This window comes from Rana temporaria, chromosome 6 (assembly GCF_905171775.1).
Source record: "Rana temporaria chromosome 6, aRanTem1.1, whole genome shotgun sequence".
Lineage (NCBI taxonomy): Eukaryota > Metazoa > Chordata > Amphibia > Anura > Ranidae > Rana > Rana temporaria.
Window position 1 is genome coordinate 110,101,237 of NC_053494.1, and position 22,890 is coordinate 110,124,126.

At 40.1% G+C, this 22,890-nt stretch overlaps 1 protein-coding gene across 1 annotated transcript in view; it reads right to left on the reverse strand.

Annotated features, from left to right (window-relative positions):
* Window positions 1–6,186: 6,186 nt before the first annotated feature.
* Window positions 6,187–22,890, reverse strand: part of COL3A1 (collagen type III alpha 1 chain) — a 108,828-nt gene continuing 92,124 nt past the window's right edge. Inside the window, exons 35-51 of the mRNA XM_040357174.1 lie at window positions 22,718–22,771; window positions 22,522–22,629; window positions 22,372–22,425; window positions 20,982–21,035; window positions 18,454–18,615; window positions 18,102–18,209; window positions 17,863–17,970; window positions 14,131–14,184; window positions 13,916–14,023; window positions 13,161–13,214; window positions 12,934–13,041; window positions 10,652–10,705; window positions 10,433–10,540; window positions 9,340–9,631; window positions 8,567–8,754; window positions 8,124–8,366; window positions 6,187–7,248 (exon numbers count right to left, since the gene is read on the reverse strand). Of these exons, the coding sequence (XP_040213108.1) occupies window positions 7,102–7,248; window positions 8,124–8,366; window positions 8,567–8,754; window positions 9,340–9,631; window positions 10,433–10,540; window positions 10,652–10,705; window positions 12,934–13,041; window positions 13,161–13,214; window positions 13,916–14,023; window positions 14,131–14,184; window positions 17,863–17,970; window positions 18,102–18,209; window positions 18,454–18,615; window positions 20,982–21,035; window positions 22,372–22,425; window positions 22,522–22,629; window positions 22,718–22,771 (2,004 nt within the window). The 3' untranslated portion in view covers window positions 6,187–7,101. The remainder of the gene's footprint in view (window positions 7,249–8,123; window positions 8,367–8,566; window positions 8,755–9,339; window positions 9,632–10,432; window positions 10,541–10,651; window positions 10,706–12,933; window positions 13,042–13,160; window positions 13,215–13,915; window positions 14,024–14,130; window positions 14,185–17,862; window positions 17,971–18,101; window positions 18,210–18,453; window positions 18,616–20,981; window positions 21,036–22,371; window positions 22,426–22,521; window positions 22,630–22,717; window positions 22,772–22,890) is intronic.

A 22,890-nucleotide genomic window follows, 5' to 3' on the forward strand; every position in this document is an offset into this window, starting at 1 on the left:
TGCCTCTGTCGCCTTCTGCCTTCTTCTTCTCTTCTTCTTCTTCGATGTTGACACGTCGCTTCCTCCCGCTGTAATGCTGTGTGCGCGGCTCACACCGATTTATATAGGCCTCTTATGATGTCACAGTCCCATCATGCTCCGTGCACGTGGAGCATGATGGGACTGTGACGTCATAAGAGGCCCATATAAATCTGTGCGAGCCACGCACACGGCATTACAGCGGGAGGAAGCGACGTGTCAACATCGAAGAAGAAGAGAAGAAGAAAAAGGGAGAAGGCAGAAAGCAGAAGGCGACAGAAGCCCGGGCATCCCCCCACCTAAAATATCGAAGAAGCCTGGGAGGAGGGGCCGCTGTAAAAGAGCTAAAGAAGAAAGCGGCTCCCCCCCGGCGGAAGAGAACCAGACTGCGGTGAAGACCAACACCCCCCCCGCCAAAGACGTCGAAGAAGAAGGCCCCCCCTCGTAAAAGAGCTAAAGAAGAGAGGGGGCCCTGGAGCTGACTAATAAATTACTTTAAAAATCCTGTGTAGTGTGTTTTTTTGCATTTTTTTTCCGCCAGGTGAATGGCTAGGGGTACGATGTACCCCATATTCATTCACCTAGGGTGGGGTGCCGGTATGTGGGGGCCCCCTTATTAAAGGGAGCTCCCAGATTCCGATAAGCCCCCCGCCCGCAGACCCCGACAACCAACGGCCAGGGTTGTCGGGAAGAGGCCCTATCCTTATCAACATGGGGACAGAGTGCTTTGGGGTGGGGGTGCTTTGGGGTGCCCCCTGCCCCAGAGCACCCAACCCCCCCCATGTTGAGGGCATGCGGCCTGGTACGGCTCAGGAGGGGGCGCTCACTTATCCCCACTCCTTTCCTGACCGGCCGGGCGGCGTGCCTTGGATACAGGTCTGGTATGGATTGTAGGGGGAGCCCCCTGACGTTTTTTCACCGTAGGGGGTTCTCCTTACAACCCATACCAGACCTAAGGGCCTGGTATGCCCCTGGGGGGAACCCATGCCGCTTTTCAGGTCTGATATGGATATTAAGGGGAACCCCGCCATCAATTTAAAAAAAAAATGACGTGGGGTTCCCCCAAATATCCATACCAGACCCTTATCCGAGCACGTTAACCTCGCCGGCCGCAGAAAAGAGGGGGGGACAAAGTGTGGCCCCCCCTCTCCTGAACCGCACCAGGCTACATGCCCTCAACATGGGGAGGATGTCCCCATGTTGATGGGGACAAGGGCCTCATCCCCACAACCCTTGCCCAGTGGTTGTGGGGGTCTGCGGGCGGGGGGCTTATCAGAATCTGGAAGACCCCTTTAACAAAGGGGACCCCCAGATCCTGCCCCCCCTATGTGAATTGGTAAAGGGGTACACTGTACCTCTACCATTTCACGAAGGAAGTTTAAATAGTTAAAAAAAAAAACACAGACACCGTAGAAAAAAATCCTTTATTAATAAAAAAAATAAAAATCCAGCGATCTGAATCCACTCTCGGCCCGGCACCCCGCTCCAACGTTGTCTTCTATCCAGCGACGGATGCGGATGATCTCTCCAGCGACGGGGGATGAGCGGTCCGGTCCAGCCATGAGAAGATAATTCGTCCAGAGCGCAACAGGCGAGCTCCTCTCTCCGCTGGACACAGCCCAGCGGAATGACACGCTGGAGCTGTGACATTTCTTATATAGGAGAAGCGGCCACCCGTCACGTGACCCTGCCCCCTCTGACGCACCCTCGTACGTCACTGGGAAAGACCGGTCTTTCCGGATCTTTCCCAGTGACGTACGAGGGTGCGTCAGAGGGGGCGGGGTCACGTGACGGGTGGCCGCTTCCCCTATATAAGAAATGTCACAGCTCCAGAGCGTCATTCCGCGAAGGGTCTGGTATGGAAGTTTGGGGGGAACCCCACGTAATTTTTTTTTAAATTGACACTTTTTAGGACAATAAATTGCATATTAGCCTTTAAAATTAACACTTTAGATTTCTCCCATAGACTTTAACAGGGTGTTCCGCGGCTTTTCGAATTTGCCGCAAACACCCCTAATTGTTTGTTGTTTGCCGAACAGGCGAACAGGCAATGTTCGAGTCAAACATGAGTTCGACTCGAACTCGAAGCTCATCCCTACTGATGAGGTGGTATGCTTTGGATCATGAGCAGTTCCTTTCCATCTCTACTGTATACTCTTCTCTTCCCATCACTTTGGTACAAGTTTATCTTGGTCTCATCTGTCCATAGGATGTTGTTCTAGAACTGTGAAGGCTTTTTACATCTTGTGGTAAGCCCTCTGTATTCACTCTGGTGAAGTCTTCTCTTGATTGTTGACTTTGACACACATACACCTACCTCCTGGAGAGTGTTCTTGATCTGACCAGGGAAAGAATTCTTCAGGCATCCCCCACAGTTGTTTTCTGTGGTCTTCTGGGACTTTTGGTGTTGCTGAGCTCACCGTTGCGTTCTTTCTGATGTTTTTTCAGCCTAATTGATTGATTGATTTAATAGATTTATAATGTGCCAAATACTGACCCGTCAGGGCAGTGTCTAAGCGCAGAAAACATAACTGTAAATAGATAAACCAAGTCAGGGAGGGAAAGAAACAATAGGAAAAGAAAAAAGGAGAGCAAAAAAAAAAAACCAGATAGCCATGGAACAACAGGGAGAACTAACATGACTCGGCCTGCTTTTCCTCAAAAAAACTAGTTTTTAGCCTTTTATGAAAGGCCATAATAGAGGGAAGAGACCGAATGGAAACAGGGAGACTATTCCATAGAGCCGTTGCTCTCACAGAAAAGCGTCTGCCCCCAAAGGTAAGCAAACGGGCAGATGGGCAAGTGACAAGACCAGCTGTTAGTGATCTGAGTGCTCGTGCAGGAGCATATCGCGTTATCAAGGAATTCAGATGATGATGGCTTGATGGCTTGCTTCACTGATAGTGACAGCTCTTTGGATCTCATATTGAGAGTTGACAGCAACAGATTCCAAATGCAAATAGCATACTTGAAATGAACTCTGGACCTTTTATCTGCTCCTTGTAAATGGGATAATGAGGGAATAACACACACCTGGCCATGGAACAGCTGAGCCGCCAATTGTCCCATTACGTTTGGTCCCTTAAAAAGTGGGAGACACATATACAAACTGTTGTAGTTCCTACACCATTCACTTGATTTGAATGTAAATACCCTCAAATTAAAGCTGAAAGTCTGCAGTTAAAGTTTGTTTCATTTAAAATCCATTGTGATGGTGTATAGAGCCAAAAAGATTATAATTGTGTCAATGTCCTAATATTTATGGACCTCACTGTATATGTCCTTCTGCCTGTCATGCTGTCGACGTATATTGTCGTGCGCTGGTCGGCAAGCAGTTAATTGGATGTGTTTTATAGCAGAAAGGGTTTTTTTTGTCTAATTTTGTTTGTATAATAAAAAATAAAAAACCCAGTGGTGATCAAATACCACCAATGAAAAATGTGCTATTTGTGTGAAAAAATTATATAGATTTTGCTTGAGTACTATATTGCATGACCGTGCAATTACCAGTAAAAGTAGCGCAGTGCTAAATAGCAAAAAAAAACCTAGCCATGAAAGGGGTAAAACCCTACAGAGCTGAGTTGATTGAGAAGGGTTGTATCTGACTGTGAGAATTGAGAAGGTGGAGCACAAACTAGATGAGAAGCAGGAGAGATTATAAATTATCCTTTGAAGACTTGGTAGAGTGAATGATCAGGATCACAGAAGAGGAAAGGCCATTTCTAATTATGTTGTGCAGATTTAAAAGGGGTAATTAGAGAAAGGGAGACATTCCTGGGAGCAAAAAATGCTGGTTCCTTTCCCAGTCTGTGTTGTATTTTTCATTTTTTTCCTTATATAAAGCTTGTATTATTTCCATACTGGTGTATCTAGATACTTATGGGTATTGTATTATGCAGGTTGCAGTAGTTCCTCTGCTTCCAATTACTTTGATTAGATAACTAGTTAATTTCACAGGAAGGGAATCCCCTATCCTAGGTGGAGGCACAGCCAATTTTATTATCAATTCCACTATTCCACTTAGCAAAGTACTGTGTTATTTTAACCATATTTTAATGGTTATTTTACTATATCAATACTTTCAGTGATTTCTTAATAAATTATATGTTTTTGACTAAACCACAATTTTGCGAAGAGTTCTACTGTCCAAGAATTCAAATGTAAAAATAACATGTTACTGGTTATCTTCATCTCATATTTCCTGGTTAGCATTAGCAACCCTTGTTACCTTACGGTTAGAGATAGGTTTGTCTGCAGTCAATATTTTATTTGTACATTTATATCATTATGGGCTATATCATTATTATATTTTTATTATTTCCACTGTATTTGTCTCATTGAGGTGTTTTTAATTGTGTAATTTTGTAAGGCCAATTATTTTCACATTACACATTTGTGACATACGACATTGTTAAGTGCAGTGTTTCAGTCTAGTACTGCATATAGCAGGTAAATTGTATGTTAAAGAACATTATCAAAAACATCTTTATTTACTGTTTCAAAACTATATAAAATGAATCTACTATTTGTACTCTAAATGGTCAAATCAATGTTGGTAAACCCAATAAAGATTTTTCTAATACCTTCTTAATACCTTTTTGTGGTGTACGAAACCTAGCGGGATCAGCTCTTTTACATGAAATTATTTCTTAATTCAGGATAGTGGGTATAATCATACAAATTCTTTCTTAATACTACCGAGCCAGATATGCATCCAACTATTTTAGAGCTATTTATTCCAAACGGATAGGTCTTCAATCACAAATTCCCTAAAAAATAAAATATCCTATATGTTTTTGTTTGAATTGAAACATGTAAATGCAGGCAAAGGGCAAAGGAATATTGCCTGTGTTTTCTATGCAGCTGTTCTTTCCCCCATTACTAACATACCATGTCTTGGTCTGCACTGTGTCTGTGTGTGGAGAAGGCCAAAGAGGTGGAGCTTGGTAGAGGCAGGGCTTTGCTTCCTTATGCCAAAGCCTCCACCAAGAAAAGCAGTGAGATACACAATAGTGACATCATCCATTCTCACTCCAAATCTCCTGAGAAAAACAGTCAAGGACAACAGTGCCTTAGGTCTCACACTGCAGATATACAGCTATAAGACTGTAGGCAAAAGAGTGCATAGGCACGCTCATATACAAGCAATTACAGTGATTTTTTGGGGGATCTGAAGACAAAAGGTCTGGAGGATCTGTAAGTTTTTAGTGGGTATGATTTCTGTTTTTTAGCCCACCTAAGCAGCTTGGTAATCTTAGGAAACAAATCTCTCTAAGACATCATATTCAACTTGGCAAATGGTTGGCAAATCATCTATTGCACAGGTGTCAAACACAAGGCCCGTGGGCCAAATCCGGCCCTCCAGGCCTTTTCATGTGGCCCTCGCACCTCTCCTGCATTTGCAGAAGAGCTCCAGCCCTCCTCTGGTCCTACTCCAGACCCTTACTTTCTGCTTTCAAGAAATGCATCCAGCTTTTTCCCAGCAGCAGCATAAGGAAAGGGGGGGGGGCACTGTGATGTAAGGGAGAGTGGGGAACTTAACTTCTGATGGTGGGGTGGCTCTTGACATCTAATATATGGGGAGAGGATGTGTTGGACATCTAATCTTACAAATACAATAGGCCCTTTTGAGGGCAATCATAATGCTGATGCGGCCCACTATGAAATTGAGTTTGACACTACTGCATATATTTACATAGGTGTGCTGTGGCAATGAATGTCAGATTTGTCAGCTGCGATGATGTTACTAATTCAGAACATATCAATGTTACTAAAATAATACATAGCTTTGTTTCAGTATCCACTGCTTAGATAACTGTGCAAAGGCAGAAATGTAAGTTTGCCATTTTGTGGAAAACAACAAACATATTAGAGGGTCCTGATATGTACACGTGACAGCTAATTAATTTACAATAATCTTGAAATTGTTTAAGCAGCCAGACTCTAGTGCAGCAGGGATGTAATAGACCGCCTACAAGAATATGCTCGATAATGCCGTGTAAACCAGTATTTTTACCTCTTTACAATTGCCCAGAAATGGCTGAAAGGTGGGTCCAGTGAAATGTATGGGTACATGCACCAATATAAACAACAAGCATTCTTTAGAGAAAAGAAAAATGCACACAACAAACATCAATTCCATAGCAAATACAACAAACCAGGCCCAGATGAATTTTGTACATCATTTTTTATTATGTGTCTCTTTACTCAACAGTCATATAAAAATGTTTAGAGGTGGATAAAGTCTGTCATCTGTATCTTAGTTATTGCAACTAAAGCTGCTGAATAATATTGAAATATGCCACCTCAGGTAAGGTGAATGCCAACAATAATTCTGAAGAGAAGACAAACATGTTTTTGTTACCATTTATTTAAAACGAATATCTTTGGAACATGTTGGCATTTAGCACCATGATGTTTGATAATTAAACTTCCCTTCTACTTTAGTGGTCTTGGCCAGCAATAACATGAAAGTATGGAAAGCACCTTGAAAGACTGAATATCTTTAATCAATCTGTTCTGGACAAAGCAGTACATAAAAACAGTATCAGTGGACTGCATTCAGGAATCAGGCCTTAGTTGTAATTTGATGATTCATGGCTACCTTGTATTTCATTAGTGTGTTTGCCTCATCAAACCCTACCCATCCTCTGTCCATGATGAGGTAGTTGAAACAGGAAGTTCTTTATGCATGATGTGAACTTCATCTTGGTTAGAAAGATGGGTGGAGTCTGATTTATAGATTGATCAGTGCTTTTTAAATTGGCCACAAATGTAAAAAAAAAAGTACATCACACAGTGTTTTCAATAATGATTTTAACCTTTTTATAGCACCATTTAGATGTCAATATGAAATTTGTACAAAAAATAGAGCAAAAGCATTTAGTTTGTGTTATTGCAAAAAAAAAAAAAAAAAAAATTAAAAAAAAAATGTAGCCCTCTCTACCAAACTATCCCTTTTTCATTAATGGTTGGAAAATAAATTATTGGAATGCAGTTTTTCTTTTGAGTGACAAAATTCCAAAGGGATGTAAACGGAGTGAAGATCATTTGATGTGGTTTAAATTTTAGAAATATCCTAAATTACAAAAAGCATACAGGGCCGACTTCAATTCCGAATTCTTGATCTGGTCCACCGATATCCATTGGTGCAATATCTACAATAGGTAGCCTCATTGTTTTGCGTGTTCTGTATTCAAATACTGTTCGACCCCATTCTCCTGTGTGTTTCTGTTGACAAAAGAATAGGAACAGGTCAGCAGATCAATGTATCGATATTTGTTAGATAATACTATTATATTAGTATATAGCAGGTCATTAAAAGCTAGTAAATAGTCACACAATTTCTACTGGTGTCTGCGAGGGTTACTAAATGCAGGTGGATGATTTAATTTACTATTTGTAAGAAATAAGGAATAGTTCATTCAATATTAGTTAATTAAAATAGTTAATTTGTGGGGGGAGGTAGAGACACAAGCTAGTATATTTCATCATTAAAATCCCTGAGAGATGAGTAACAATTTAAGCTCCTTCATAGAGCTTTCATCCCTTTCTTATCAACCAGGGATTCACAGCAACTTGTTTCCTGTCCACTGTGTAATATCCATCTGGTTTTCTACTCTGTATTGTCAAATTTTTTTGTTCATAAAGTATGTTTAAAAAAAATCCCTGAGAGATTTAATAAACAAGTTGGTGGACTTTGAGGTACCATGACCACTTATGCCTCATACACACGGTCAGACTTTTGGCCGTGCAAAAGTCCACCGTGACCCTGTCGGAAGTCCGACGGACAAAAAGAGAACAAGTTCTCTATCTAAGGTCCACTTCCACTTGACTTCTGACAAAAAAAGTCAGATGAAGGCTAAACACGTACGGACTTTCCGAGAAAAAAAGCCTGTCTGATTTTTTTTATCAGAAATTCCAGCCGTGTGTACGAGGCATTAGATGATCACTTCTGTGTCTTTTCTATCTTTTTCTTTCTGCTCTCAACAAATGCATTAGCTTCTTTCATAGTTCCTCTTGTAAGATCTTGTTACTTTTTTTGTAAATAGCAAAACCCTGTAAACATTTTAGAAATACAAAGTAACAAGTTTAGAAAAACTTACAGTGCAACCGTCTTCCAAAACAGTGTATGTAAATTTGCTGTTTCCTTCAGCTTTAAGCTCACTTTCGGTAGAGCTCATAAATTTCACAGCCTTCTTAACATTTCCACTTTGTGCATCCATGTATGCAATGCTGTTCTTGCAGTGGTAAGTGATATTCTGGTAGCCCCTGCTGGACAGAATTCTAAGGAATGCCATTTGGACATCAGATATATCTTCTGGAAGATCTGGATCTCCATAGCCGAACTGCAAAAACAGAAATACCAATTGGTAAACTACAAATCTTTTAAAAGTATTGCTGTTGGAGGATCTCCCTCATTTCCTGTGTAATAAAATGTCAGCAGGACAGGAAGTGAGGGGAAAAAAACAGAGCTATGGTTAGCAGTAAAAACTCAACTAATTTAAAGTGAAATTAAGAACAAATGTAACAAAGAAAACTGCCTTACCTGGAAACCACCATTCATAGACTCTCCAAAATAAACATGTTTTTTATCAGTTCCAGAGCTGGTGTACCATTTCTTTTGTGGGGCGCTACTTGGATTGGCATTTATACATGTTTCACCAGTTTCCATGTTGCAGAAAACCTTAATAGCATCCATTTTACAGCCTTGGTTGGGGTCGATCCAGTATTCTCCTACAAAACATTAAAGTGATAAAAAATATGTATATTTATAGTGTTCACTGTTTTAAAGCTGTGGATGTTATTGGTTGCAGTGTTTGATGAATCTACGGTATAAATATGTAGAATATGTTGTAAAAGACAAGGTCATTTCACACCATTGCTTCATTTTCATATTATGTTAAGAATATTATGCACTTGGACACATTGTTTATGAAACAATGGAAATTGAACAATGAACAATGAGAACACAGAAAGAACACAGAAGATCAACTACTACGTAGATGACATTTATTCACATTATAAGGGTCTTTGATTTGGGAGTTTTAAAGTAAGCTGGTGGTATAGTGGTTCCTCTATGCCTTTATTCTTACGTTTAGTAGAAACTATAGGTGTTAATTCAGGTTTACATAGTGTAAGCCTGTTGTTCATTCAGACTTAAGTGTGTATATCCTACAGGAACCTAATGAGCACTTCTTGGATGGCTTTTGTAAGCACACCTGGCTGGCATTTGCTAAGAGCGCATTTTAATTAAAACAAGAAGAAATAAGGCTGTGTATAAAAATAATAGCTCAATGTGCATCTTTGTGTTTTACTTACCACTCTTATACTCTGGGTGACACAATTTAAGATCACGACAGTTACGGGCAGGGTTCTTTCTTGTGCCATCTGGACTAATAATGTTTTCTATTTGGCTGTTGATTGATTTAAGGGAAGTCATAATTTCAGTAGTGGTCGTTGCATCAAATGGTTGATCGCCATAGTATGGGGAACCAGCTGGTCCTTTCTCCCCACCAAATGATCCAAGATTAGCTCCGCCACCATCACAACAAGGCCCAGGTGGGCCAGGGGAACCAGGCTGTCCTGGAGGTCCAGGATGACCAGATGAACCCTGGGAAAAGTACATAACATTTTAACCTAATGTGTTATACATTATTTTGTATGTTGCAAAATATTTTATTACTATCATGTCTTGATATACAAGTAGCGTCATGTCACAACATAATATATAAGAGAAGAGAGGCTCCTCTAAGTGTAGCAATATGGTTACATTTATTTAAAGTACAACATTTAGCAACATATTGCTACACTTAGAGGCACCTCTCTTCTCTTTAATACTCTGTAGCTTCTGCTGAATTTTGCTTCTAATCCCCTTGTGGAGGCTTCCATTTGTGGATGGAGGACATTTTATGGTTACACAACCTGGTCACATTGCTATAATCTTTTTGAATGGACTATAAACTGAAGTACCAATGATAAAATGGTTTCCATTTCCATTATTTCTCATGGGAAAATTTGCTTTGATATACAAGTGCATTGGATTACAAGCATGCTTCTGGAACAAATTATGCTCGCAATCCAAGGTTTTACTGTATGGGTAACAAACACATAAATTGAAAATCGTAAGAATTTTGTAGATTCTGACTTTAATGATCCAATCCTGATTTTTTTTTTCAATTTTCCTTGTGCATGACTGGGTATTTTTTTGAAAACCTAATTGTCATTTAGCTTTACTTCACTAACTAAGCTAAGTAAAATTTCACTTTACAAAGAGGATATGCTCTACTCCTTTAAACTTTGTGTAAACAAAGGGGCCTGTCTTCTGTTTACATATTTGTCTCAACACTACAAGGCATGACATGAGCCTTATTTATGTTAAATGATGACACGCTAAAAAACTATGAAAAATCACCTCTGGGCCAGATTCTCCTCTGCTACCTCGAGGACCTGGAGGGCCAATAGGTCCTGGATATCCAGAAAGGCCATCTTTGCCTGGAGATCCATTTGATCCAGCAGGACCCTAAAACATGAATATATAGGTTAAAATATAATTCATCATTCTATAACTCCATTCATTTCTAAAGCTGTTTTTTCACGTGCATGCAACTGCTAATATAAATAGGATACATACCCTAGGACCTAAGGGTCCGGGAGATCCAGCAGTACCTTGTTCTCCAGAAGGTCCCTGCAATGAAAGGTTCAAATTGTGAGATTATTAATTCACATAAAACATGAAGCCAGAACAGTACTTATCGACTTTACCAAACAATAAGGAACCCTCTTTTATTCTCCTACTGCAGTATAATATTATTTTTTTTAAGAGAATTTGATTGTCAACAATATGACTTATTGTAATTGCTTACTTGTTAGTCTTCATACTAATGTCTTTTGCCAAAAGAAAAATAACATCCCATTTAAATTTTTTGAATTTTCATTCATATGGGCATTTAAAGACTTCTCCCCAGTAATAACAAAGTCAGCAATCAAAACTGGACAGGAGCTATAGCCCATCTCCATTCTATCCAAATCAAATTTATGAGTTTGGGCTGGAGTTGATGTTTAACAATTTGCCGACTGTGCCACGCAGATGCACTGCAGCAGGGTGGCCACTCTGTGCTGGATTACGTATCTCATACATGATCAGCGCTTTTGGGTAAGGGGCATGTATAAGCATGCCCGCCTCCCCGGCTGTGCTGTCATTAGTTACAACACAAGCCGATCAGTGGGTGCTGGCTAATGATTGATCACAGACACCTGCTGATCAACTCCATCATTCAGGGAAAGGAGCTCTGTGTTGTAAAAGCAAACCAAATAATATACATTTATTGGGATTTTTTCTTACCAAAGATATGTAGCAGAATATATTTTTAGCTTACATTCATGAAGAAATTTGATTTTTTAATTTTTTTACTGGATATGCTTTATAACAGAAAATAAAAAATATTCTTAGTTTTTTTCCAAATTTCCGTCTTTTTCCATTGAAATGGCAAACAATAACAACAACAACAAAAAAAAATACAGTGGCTATCAAATACCATCAAAAGCTTTATTTGTGTGAAAAAAAAATGCTATGAATTTCATTTGCTTATAGTGTTGTATTACAGAACAATTGCCAGTTAAAGTAGAGCAGTGCTGAATAGCAAAAAATTCTCTGGTCATGAACAGGGTAAAATCTTGCGGAGGTCAAGTGGTTAAAGACAAATTTCACCCCTTTTAAAAAAAAAAATCCCCAAAAAAGTGTGCATTTGTTAAACACAAGCAATGCAGCATGTATACCATTGCAATTGTGATCAGTGGATTGAGGGGGGGATTTGGGGCAGTTTAAATGAGGAGGACTGGGGAATGTTATCATGTTTCATGTTGCATTCTAAATATTAATGTTACAATGAAACAAGGTCCCAAAACATAGGGTTTCTTAAAAGATAAGGCTGGCATGTAGTCCATATAAAATATAGTCTCTAGTGGGGATGGGTTAATGGTTTGGCCCGAGCATGATTTCATGCTGAACATTTGCCTGTTTGGCTTGTCCTGACCTGCCGGGCTACATGCTCAGATAAGGGTCTGGTATGGATTTTGGGGGGGACCCCACGCCATTTAAAAAACAAAATCTTGGCATGAAATTTTCATTTTTTTCTTTATTATTTCAATAGCCGGGTGCAAGCAATTGTAACCATGGCTCATTTTAAATGGGATTTGGTTTTCTTTCCTTTAGAAATGTTATTTTTGCTGTAGCATGTTTTATGCATGATACAGGTTCACCACTTTACAGGCATTATAAGGGGACCCCCCCAAACACTAGCATTATTAAAATCACTGCTCCTGAAAAAACAATTGTTTATTTTTCTATTATTGATGCATGTCCCCCAGGGCAGTACCCAGACCCCCATACCCCTTTTTATGGCCAAATACTTGCATTTAAGCCTGTAAAATGGGCACTTTTGATTTTTCCTATTTGGCTCCCATAGACCCCACACTTCAATGGGCTTCGCCGTTTGGGTTAGAACATTCCCCTATTCGGGCGTTCTGCTGCATACCGAACAGGGGGTGTTCAGCCCATCCCTAGTCTCCATTGTATTTTTTTTTATTAAATTATATTTTTAATAATATATTTTACATTTATCTACACCAATCTATTTTGGAATTGTTAACATTTATAATAAATATTAATGCAAATATGTGCTCATTTTAGTATAATTTGTAACAATCTGCCATATGTGAGCAAATAATGTAGTAGCAAATTTAGTACATTTGTCTGTGGTTACCTTGTATATCTTACACTAAAACTTAAGCAAGTTTTTAAGGAGTCATAACTATAACAGTGAACCAATATGGTATTTTCTTTCAGCTAGTACAACGTAATGAAAGTTAAATTAAAAATGTGGTTACAAAGCAAATCTTTCCATTGAAACTTACAGGGGAGCCAGGGGGGCCAGGGTTGCCAGGCATACCACGATGACCTTTCATTCCATTGGTACCACGCTCACCAGCTTCACCTTTATCACCACGTGTACCTTGTGGTCCCTAAAAAAGTCATATGTATTATTAAGAAAGCAACTCAATATAATATAAGTTTGTTTAATGATATTTGGAGTAATGGACTTTAAAAAAAAAAAATGGCCAGAATTCCATTGTCAACTTACAGGAGCTCCACGTGCACCAGCAGGACCAGATGCGCCAGCAGGGCCAGCAGGACCCTAAATAGAAAAATAGAAATTAAAAATAAACATGCACTTGCTAATGTGGGAATCAAGAAAACCAACAAAAACAGGAATAATGTAACAGGAAGCCATGTTTCACCAATGTGTTGTGACAAGCCACCATTTGACAGATGGTGGATCCATGAAACAAATACACACAACAAATTTGCTGTAATGTGGTTTATTGTGAATTAAAATGTTACTAAGCAATGACAAATGTATTGTATGTTGTCACTATGTTATATTTTCTTTGATCATCCCAACCCAATGACTTTAAGCATTGAGTGGCAGACATTTCTAGATACCCGTTCTACTAAATCAATAGTAACTAGAAAAATATACATCACACAGTGGTGTTGATTTACTAATGACAAATAGACTGTGCACTTTGCAAAGTGCAGTTACACTCTGCAAGTGCAGTTGCTCCAGAGCTTAGAAAATGGGCAGAAGCACTTCTGACTTCCATCATTTAATAATGTGCAAGCAAAAATGCTGTTTTTGTTATTTTCCTTGCACATGATTGGGTACTCTTTACAAAGTGAAGCTTTAACTCATTTACTAAGCTCTGGAATTACTGCACTTTGCAAAGTGCACAGTCTTTTTGCCTTTAGTAAATCAGCCCCTGTGTGTATTTAACAAATATAAAGCATTAAAATGTAAAACAGAGTTGACTCATTTTAAAATCAGCTTCAGCTTACATTTTCTCCTCTGTCGCCGTTCTTTCCAGCTGGGCCAACAGGGCCTGGGGCGCCTGGGTGACCAGGAGATCCAGAAGAACCAGGAGAGCCATTTTCACCACGGTCACCCTGTAAAAAAAGAAAGAAAAAAATAATTACCACAAACACAATACAAACAAACACATTTATAAATAATGTTTACATTATGTAAGGAGAACTACAGAACTGATATTTACCTTAGGTCCAGATGATCCATCACGTCCAGGTGCACCATCGGAGCCAGAGTTACCCTAAAGGGGAGGAAAAAAAATCAAATTGTAAAATCACACTGTTTTGCCGAAAAAAAAATGCTTATAATATTTTGTAGGTCTGCATATGGAATGAAAACAATGTTAAATGGTCAAGGTGTACTAATGGGACAGTCTAGTACAATTTCAACTAGTACACATGGTGGTATAGTGATTAGCAATGCTACCATGTACACCAACAACACTATAGGTATATTCTACATCTGTCATGACTTTATCTTCATATAGTTTAAACTTTTTTCCCAATGGGTCAAACTTGCCAACATTTTGCTTGCAAGCTCCACTGAAACATGGATGATATGCATAGTGAAATATGCCCTATGAACTGTTTTTTTCAAAGCACAAGTGTAATTTTATTAAGCAAAAAAAAACAGACTGCAGAGTGGACCCTTACAGACTTTTATAGGGACAGTCCCTAATACTGGAGACACTAGGAAGACAGCCTGTATGTCTATGAAGGATAACTTTGCAGGTGCTGCCAGCAGTGAAGATGACTGCAGCAGAATAGAAACAAAACAAAAGTGTCATTCAGTGCCATGTTTTTCCTTGAAAGCTTGCTTATAATGAAATATAAATTAGATAAAAATAGGAAAGTGGCGCTGCCTACCAGCTACAAGTATAAAAGGCAATAGGTGTATATCCCAAGTCTCATATGCCAAACCTACAAGTGATAGTGGGTTGGGGATAGTGTGAGAAATAATTGACATAAATAAATATATATCTGTATATCTATCTATCTATCTATCTATCTATAGATGGATAGATATATAGGCCCGGATTCTTAAAGCACTTACGCCAACGTATCTTTATATACGCCGCGTAAGTGCACAGATGTGCAGTCGTATCTATGCGCCTGATTCTTAAAGCTAGATACGCCTGAATTGTGGCTTCATCTGACCGACGTAAGTTTCCTACGCCGTCAGAGCCTGGGCGCATATTTACGCTGGCCGCAAGGAGTGCTTCCATTGATTTACGCGTCGAATATGCAAATGACCGAGATACGCCGATTCACGAACGTACTTGCGCCCGTTGCTGTAATCTACGCCGTTTACATAAGGCGTACGTCCGGTGTAAAGTCATTCCACATAAAGCAGGTGTAAGTCATGTTAGGGTATGGACCAGGGAACAGCCATCGTATTTTACGTTGTTTACGTAAGTCGGACGTGAATGGGGCTGGGCGTAGGTTACGTTCATGTCGTAGACATTGAGCCATCGTATCTTAGGGAGTAAATTCAACATGATTGTGAGCATGCGCACGCATGCCCCTGTTCGTTCGGCCCATCATTTGCATGGGGTCAAGCTTCATTTAAATGGATCACGCCCACTTCCTTCCTACTTTGAATTAGGCGGGCTTACGCCGGACAACTTACGTTACGCCAAGGCAACGTTGGGAGCGAGTGCTTTGTAAATACTGTTCTTGCCTCTCAATGTTACGTCGGCGTAGCGCATATGAGATGCGCTACGCCTGCACAAATATACGCCGATCTACGTAAATCCTGGCCAGTCTGTATATGTGTTATATGAAAGCCTCTTCTAGATTAATCAAATACTGCCATGTGTAGTGTCCAAAAAAATATGTGTGTAATAAAAAAATGTATGTATTAGTAAGACAGGTAAAAACCATCTAATACAAAAAAAAAAAGCCTCTTTTCAAAAATCGCAACTTTCCTTTTTTTTATCTAATTTAAATCACTTGACTTCACTTGTGGAATTTTCTTTGGGGAGGTAGCAGCCCAAGAAAACTAGAACATGCAATAAAGTAACAATTAAAGGAGTTGTAAATGATTTTTTTCTTCCCTAAATAGCTTCCTTTACCTTAGTGCAGTACTTCCTTCCATTTTGCTTTTAAATGTCCTTATTTGTTCTGAGAAATGCTCACTTCCTGTTATTCTGTCTGTAACTCACCACCGTAATGCGAGGCTTTCTTTGTGGTGTGGAGAACGCCTCTTGAGGGGGGAGGGGGCAAGCAGGAGTGTCAGGATGCCCACTAACACACAGCTCCTTTCTCTATCTGCAAAGTAGAGAGTTTCCTGACTTGCCTGCTCGCCCCCTCCCCCTCAAGAGGCTTTCTCCACACCAGGGAGAAAGCCTCGCATTACGGTGGTTAGTTACAGACAGAAGAACAGGAAGTGAGGATTTCTCAGAAGAAATAAGGACATTTAAAAGCAAAATCGAAGGATGAGGTAAGTGAAGGAGGACTGCACTAAGGTAAAGGAAGCTATTTAGGAAAAAAAAAATTCCTTTACAACCCCTTTAACTCATATACAGTATATCATAAGATAAAATCACCTAAAAGTATAATAAAGGGGCAGACTAGACTGATTTCCTTTATCTGCTGTCAGGATACTAACATTTTAAATGATCTGAAAATACTTTACAATAATATGACTGATAAAACGGTCAAGCACCATCTTAGATGAAGTTATACTAGTGTTATTGACATTCCCAAAGTCACTTGGAGTTATAGTATAAAAAGTTTCAAAACTGTATGCACTAATAGGTAGATTCAGAAAGAGTTAAGCCGGCTTATCTACAGATAAGCCAACCTAACTCTGAATCTAAGAAACAGAAACAGAGATACACTTAAACATACCTAAGATAGGCTGGCTTGCACCATTCTATCTTAGGTTGCAATGTTTCTTTTGGCCGCTAGATGGCGCCTCCATTGTGGCCGGCCTCGATTATGTAAATGAGGGGATACACCGATTCCCGACGATTTACGAGCATACGCCGGGCCTACACCGTCGAGTTACGTCGTTTCCGTACGCGATAGGCCACCTAAAGTTATTCCACCTATGAGGTGGAATAACAATGTAAAGTATGGCCGCCGTTCCCGCTGCGAGGTTCGAATTTTTTACGTCGTTTGGGCAAGTGGTCCGCAAATCGGGATTTACGTCGTTTACGTACGCGTCGAAATCAATAGGCCCGTACGGCCTACTTAGCCGCAATGTGCACTGGGAAATGTAGTCGCCCGGCGCATGCGCAGTGTAAAAAACGTAAAAAAACGTGAGGTCAAGCATCATTTCAATACTACACGCCCCCTCCCAGTCATTTGAATTAGGCGCGCTTACGCCCGCTCGTTTTAGGCTACGCCGCCAAAATTTTGAAGGTAAGTGGTTTGAGAATCACTTCTAACCTAAATAATTTAAGGCGGTGTAGCCTAAAAAGAGTAGGCTAGGCCGTCCTAATTTTAGGCCAATCTCTCTGAATCTACCTATAAGTGTTTTAGGCTTAACATAGTATAACAAGGAAACTAATATGCTTAAGTGACTTTTTAAAATGTCCACTTTAAAAACTGATCATGCCAAATTAAAGCTCCCAAAACATGTCTGGATTGTCTTGGCTTTGTAATAGTGATGTATAACACTACAGAGGAGTTTACTTATTTGCTCTGATGATTCATCTGCTTCTATGATACCCTGAGCTCAGGCATACTGCAATGTACTGTATAGTGATCCATATTTATGATGGATTAATAAGAGTAACTGAAAGCCTTACTATGTACAATAAATATATGCAGAGACCTCTACATTTTCTTTAATGGCAGTCCATATGCCTAAACTAGCTATGCCTCCTATAACTGCTACTGGTTAAACCATAAAATGAGTTCCCATGTTGTTAACTTTGGCAAAGCAATAGAGCACGCTTTAATTTGCTTACATCTCTTCCAGCTTCTCCAGGGGCCCCATTCATTCCAGCTGCTCCTGGTGAACCAGGGGAACCACGTTCACCTGGAAACCCATTGGTACCTGGTTTTCCATCTTCACCCTATAAAAGGATAACAATAAAGAATATTTAAATATATAGAATCACATTAGTATTTTCTGTGGAATGATTGGCTGTATTTTTTTACTATATTTTTTCCACATAAAGTTAAAGAAAGGCTTAAAAAGTTATACCTTAGAACCTGGAATACCCGGACTTCCTGCTCTACCCTGTAATCCAGGTAATCCTACAATACCACGAGAGCCAACTGGACCACTAATTCCTGAAGGACCTGGAGCACCCTGTAAAAATAAATATATTAAATAATTAGATTGAAATTCAGAATAACGTTTACATTAATATGCATACAGGTTTAACTAATTGTCTTTCTTCACTTTATATTTTCTCCATACAGAACAGAGCGATATTGTGATTTATTTGTCAGTAAAATAGTTCCTTACTAGAGCAAAAAAACAAATAAATAAAACTAATCACACTAATTACATTTCTTACATTTTTAAAATGAAATAACTTAAGAATGCTTACCGATTCGCCTCGATTTCCTGGTGATCCCCTTTCTCCTTGTGTACCTGGTTCACCCTTTGGACCTGCACCACCTGGACTACCAGGAGGACCAGTACTACCAGATGGACCAGCTGGACCATCCTTTCCAGGGCCTCCGGGAGGACCAGCAGGACCAGAATTGCCCTGATTAATAGAAAAACAATAATTTAATAGTGAAAAGAACTAATCGTTGTAAAGGTCACTCTATACATTAATGTTTGTTTACATTATAAAAATAAATAAATACATACATACGTACATTACTGGAAAAGATAAAATATACATAATAGGGTAACACTGAGGTGAGTGCAACATTGGCAAACCACTAATTTTAAAATTACAACACATGCCCTAGTTGTATACATTGCCAGAAGATTACTAAACAATGCTAGGGACCCTGTGTGAAGTCTGAATATAATGCTGCTTAATATGTGGAGGGTATCATGGCGAGCAATATGTACATGAATGAAAGGTCAAATGTATGACAGGGGGCAGCATGTTGTGAGAGGATAGACTGTGGCGTGGTGGGGAAAGATTCAGGGCTGTGAGTTAGTGAGGTTGGGAGTTTTGGTTGGTTGTGGATGGATGTCAGCAAGCAAAGGGAAACATAGTATTGTAAGGCAGGGCTCGACAAAATCCGGCCGCCAGGTCGCAATTGCGACAAGAAATTGTGACCTGGCGCTCTACAAGGCCGCAAAGCCGCGGCCTCAGTTACCGGGCGTCGCGGGCCTGCCGAACGCGGCGATCGTGAGGCGGGGGAGGTGGTGGCGCACGGAGGCACATTTTTCCCCTTGTGCGTCCCCACTTCCCCCGCCGCACGATTGCGGCGGGCCTGCAATGGCCGGTAATTGAGGCGGCTTTGCGGCCTTGTAAAGAGCCTAGCTTCCTTCTGTGACCTGCGCCATCTGGTGGTGGCCATTGGCATTACAAGTAAAACAGCATGGAACTGCTGTTTTTCTTGTCAATGAGGTTTGTATTGATGGTTCAGACCACAGTCCTGCATTGCTAAAAAAAAAAAAAAAAAAATCCTTGCACAATTTCTTTGTCAATACATGTGTCTTAAAGAGGAACTTCCATGAAATTGTGAAGAGGAAGGACTGAAGCTGGAGAATATCAGTAATCTGATTACATATTAGAACATACGTAATTGTTCACTGCCATCTCCTTCCCTCTAATTAGATCCCCCAAACATTATATATATTTTTTATTTTAACACCCTAGAGAATAAAATGGCGATCCTTACAATACTTTCTGTCACGCCGTGAGCAGCGGCCTTACAAGCGCACTTTTTTTTTTATTAAAAAATAAGACAACAGTAAAGTTAGCCCAATTTTTTTTAGATTGTGATATATAGTGTTACGCCAAGTAAATTGATACCCAACATGGTGACAAACTTTTACCCTTTAAAATCACCATAGGCGACGTTTAAAAAATTCTACAGGTTGCATGTTTTGAGTTACAGTGGAGGTCTAGGGTTAGAATTATTGCTCTCGCGGCGATACCTCACATGTGTGGTTTGAATATCGTTTACATATGCCGGCGCTACTCAAGTACGTGTTCGCTTCTGCACGCGAGCTCGTCGGGACGGGGCGCGTTTTCTGGCTCCTAACTTTTTTATCTGGCTCCTAGATTCCAAGCAAATTTGTCAAACCCTGTTGTAAGGTAGATGGGAAGGGAGGGTTTTGGATGACACCCAGGCTCCAGCACATTAGCAGCCAGAGGAGGGTGCAGCACCATGCGCAGCAGCAGCAGAAGCTATAGCTATTAAAAGCTGATTACAGGGCTCAGGAGCCAGTAATGTTTAGGGCTAGAAGCTAAGCCCAATGTTGAGGCAATCTGTTCTGCTGGATGCAAAGCTTTTAGGCTGATTAATCTCTCCTTCTGGCTGCAGAGAATGGGGAGGAACAAATATTCAGTGCCCTGGAAGCATGGAAGCAGATCGTAGGGCCAGGGCGATTTCTGTTGCTGGCTGCAAAGTCTGGTGTTTGGTGCTGACTGAGGAGAACAGAGTCAGTCCACTGTCATCGATGCTGCACCCTGTCCTGTCTTGGAAACGTCACTATGCCACTTCGGAAGTAGTGCTGGGGGGGGGGGACCTTCTCGTTTAAATCAGCAGCAGTGGAAATTAAGGGGGGGGGTGTTAGCTGTGAGGCTGGAGATTTAAGTCCTTGTGAAGGATGTGCGTCATTTATCAGTGGGAGTGGACTTTACTCTCGCACAAGAACTTTACACAAGAACTGTTGGTTGGTCAATTCACCGCACATTTCTTGTGAACATTTGTAGATGAAAGTTGACCCTGCTATTGCTACAAAGCATTTTCACCTGTGCATGCCTGACGTGAACACGTGTCTTGACTGTTATAGGGTGGTGAAGAGTTACAAGACCCCCTGTGCATCTTTGTACAGGAGGTGTGAGGGAGGGCAGTGCTAGCTGTTTCACTCACTTCCTGTGTTCTTTTTTTACAATATAGGATATATACTTTTTTGGAAAGGGTATATTGAAATACTTACGTTAGTACCTGGAGGTCCAGGCAAACCACGAGCACCAGGGAAACCAGCTGTGCCCTGTAAAGCAACAACATTTACAGTCACTTCTGCTAATAATAAGGTTGATATCACAAAATATTCAATCTAACTATACATCTGCATCAAGAATAAGTTATAGTTTCATTATATAACAAGTACAGTATGCATTTTACATTCTGTGCAATTAATTTGTACCTTAGTAAAGTCAACACTGTGGCATTTCACAAACTGATCAGAACTACCATCCCTTTCCAAGTGAGGTCAAAGTGTACTGTTCACATGTAGGGTTTATGGTTCAACATAGTTCATATGCTTGAGTAATAGGTGAGTAATAAGCAGTCCAACAACTAACTACCCAGGATGAAGGTGCTAGCACAGCTCACCTGTAAGCCACAGAGAAGAAAAGGATCTGGAATCTACTGCACTTAAACCTTTATTGAATCACAGACAGTGTTGGGAATTTTTTAAAGAACATGTAATAAAGGTTGAAGACGTGCAGCGGATGCCGGATCCTTTTCTTCTTTAAGGTTCATATGCTTGTTTTAAATAGCCAGTTTTAAATAGCCAGTGGTTAAGGCAGTGGCTTACCAGCTTATCATGCAAAACAAGGCATTATCCAGAAGTCCCTTTCCCTCTGCTATTATATTACTGTGGATCCTAGAAACATATCTGGAACACTGTTTATCATTTCACTCATTTTCAGATATGTGATAATATTAGGCTGCTTCTAAAACAATACATGGTCTATCAAAAAAGCAGTTGTATGACTGTGCTGCAGCCATTTTGCTGCTTTAGAAAAAAAAGATAAAAACAAACCCTGAACCTTTAAAAGTACAGCAATGTGTTGTGTTTGGCAGTTTGAAGCCAAAGGAGTAACAAAAAAAAAATGAATAGGAGCGTAAAGCGAGAAAAGTTCAAAGTCACATGACTGCATCTCTTCCAATTAGGGAGCTCTATTTGCTGCATTTACCAGGAGAACTCCATCAGGCACCACAGGATAGGCAATTTGGCATACATTTAATTATTGGGCTGCTTTCCTATGGACTTACATTGTGGAGTATAATGGAGAGCAGATAGTAATATCTGTTATTCATTTTAAGTTTCCCCTTTGGAGACATATTGCCCTAGGAGGTCAATTTATAAAACATGTCCTGTAATGAAGCAATACATTACATGGCAGTGGCACCTTTCACATTTCAAGCAAATGTTCTGCAGGTCTTGATGTACCTTATACGCTTTATTTGGCTCTCAGGTTGTTTTAATAGGCTTTAGGATACCCTCTCCACTGTTGTTCAGTATTTGCATAAATCCCTGCTGCATTATGCCCAACTCAGATACATATATTAAAAAGTCACACTTATACTGGACTACTTACAGCTGATCCTGGAGCACCACGATCTCCTTTTGATCCCTGAGGACCAGTATTACCCTGTAAAAAATGTAAGAAACAAAATATCAGTTTTACAGTCTTTGGGCATTCTAACAGAGGGACTAATTATAAATAGTATAGTGCATCAATACTTACAGCAGGACCAGGTCCACCTTGAGGACCACCAGCACCTTGGGGACCAGGTTCACCTCGCTCACCAGAACCACCTTTATCTCCTTTACCACCAGGTTCTCCATTTTGACCCTGCACAGAATTCAAAATGTTAGCTTTAAACCAAGCCAGAATGACATTGATTACATGACATGAAACAGATAACTCTCTATGTACTTACAGGAGCTCCAGGAAAGCCAGCAGGACCAGGAGGACCATTTTCACCACGTTCCCCCTATAATAAGGTAGATAGAAAAACATTTACTAACAGAGGCAAAATATATATCAACTCTTTAAAAGATGTTCATTTAAACATGGACTTTAAAATTCTCACAACAATCTTAGCAAATAGAC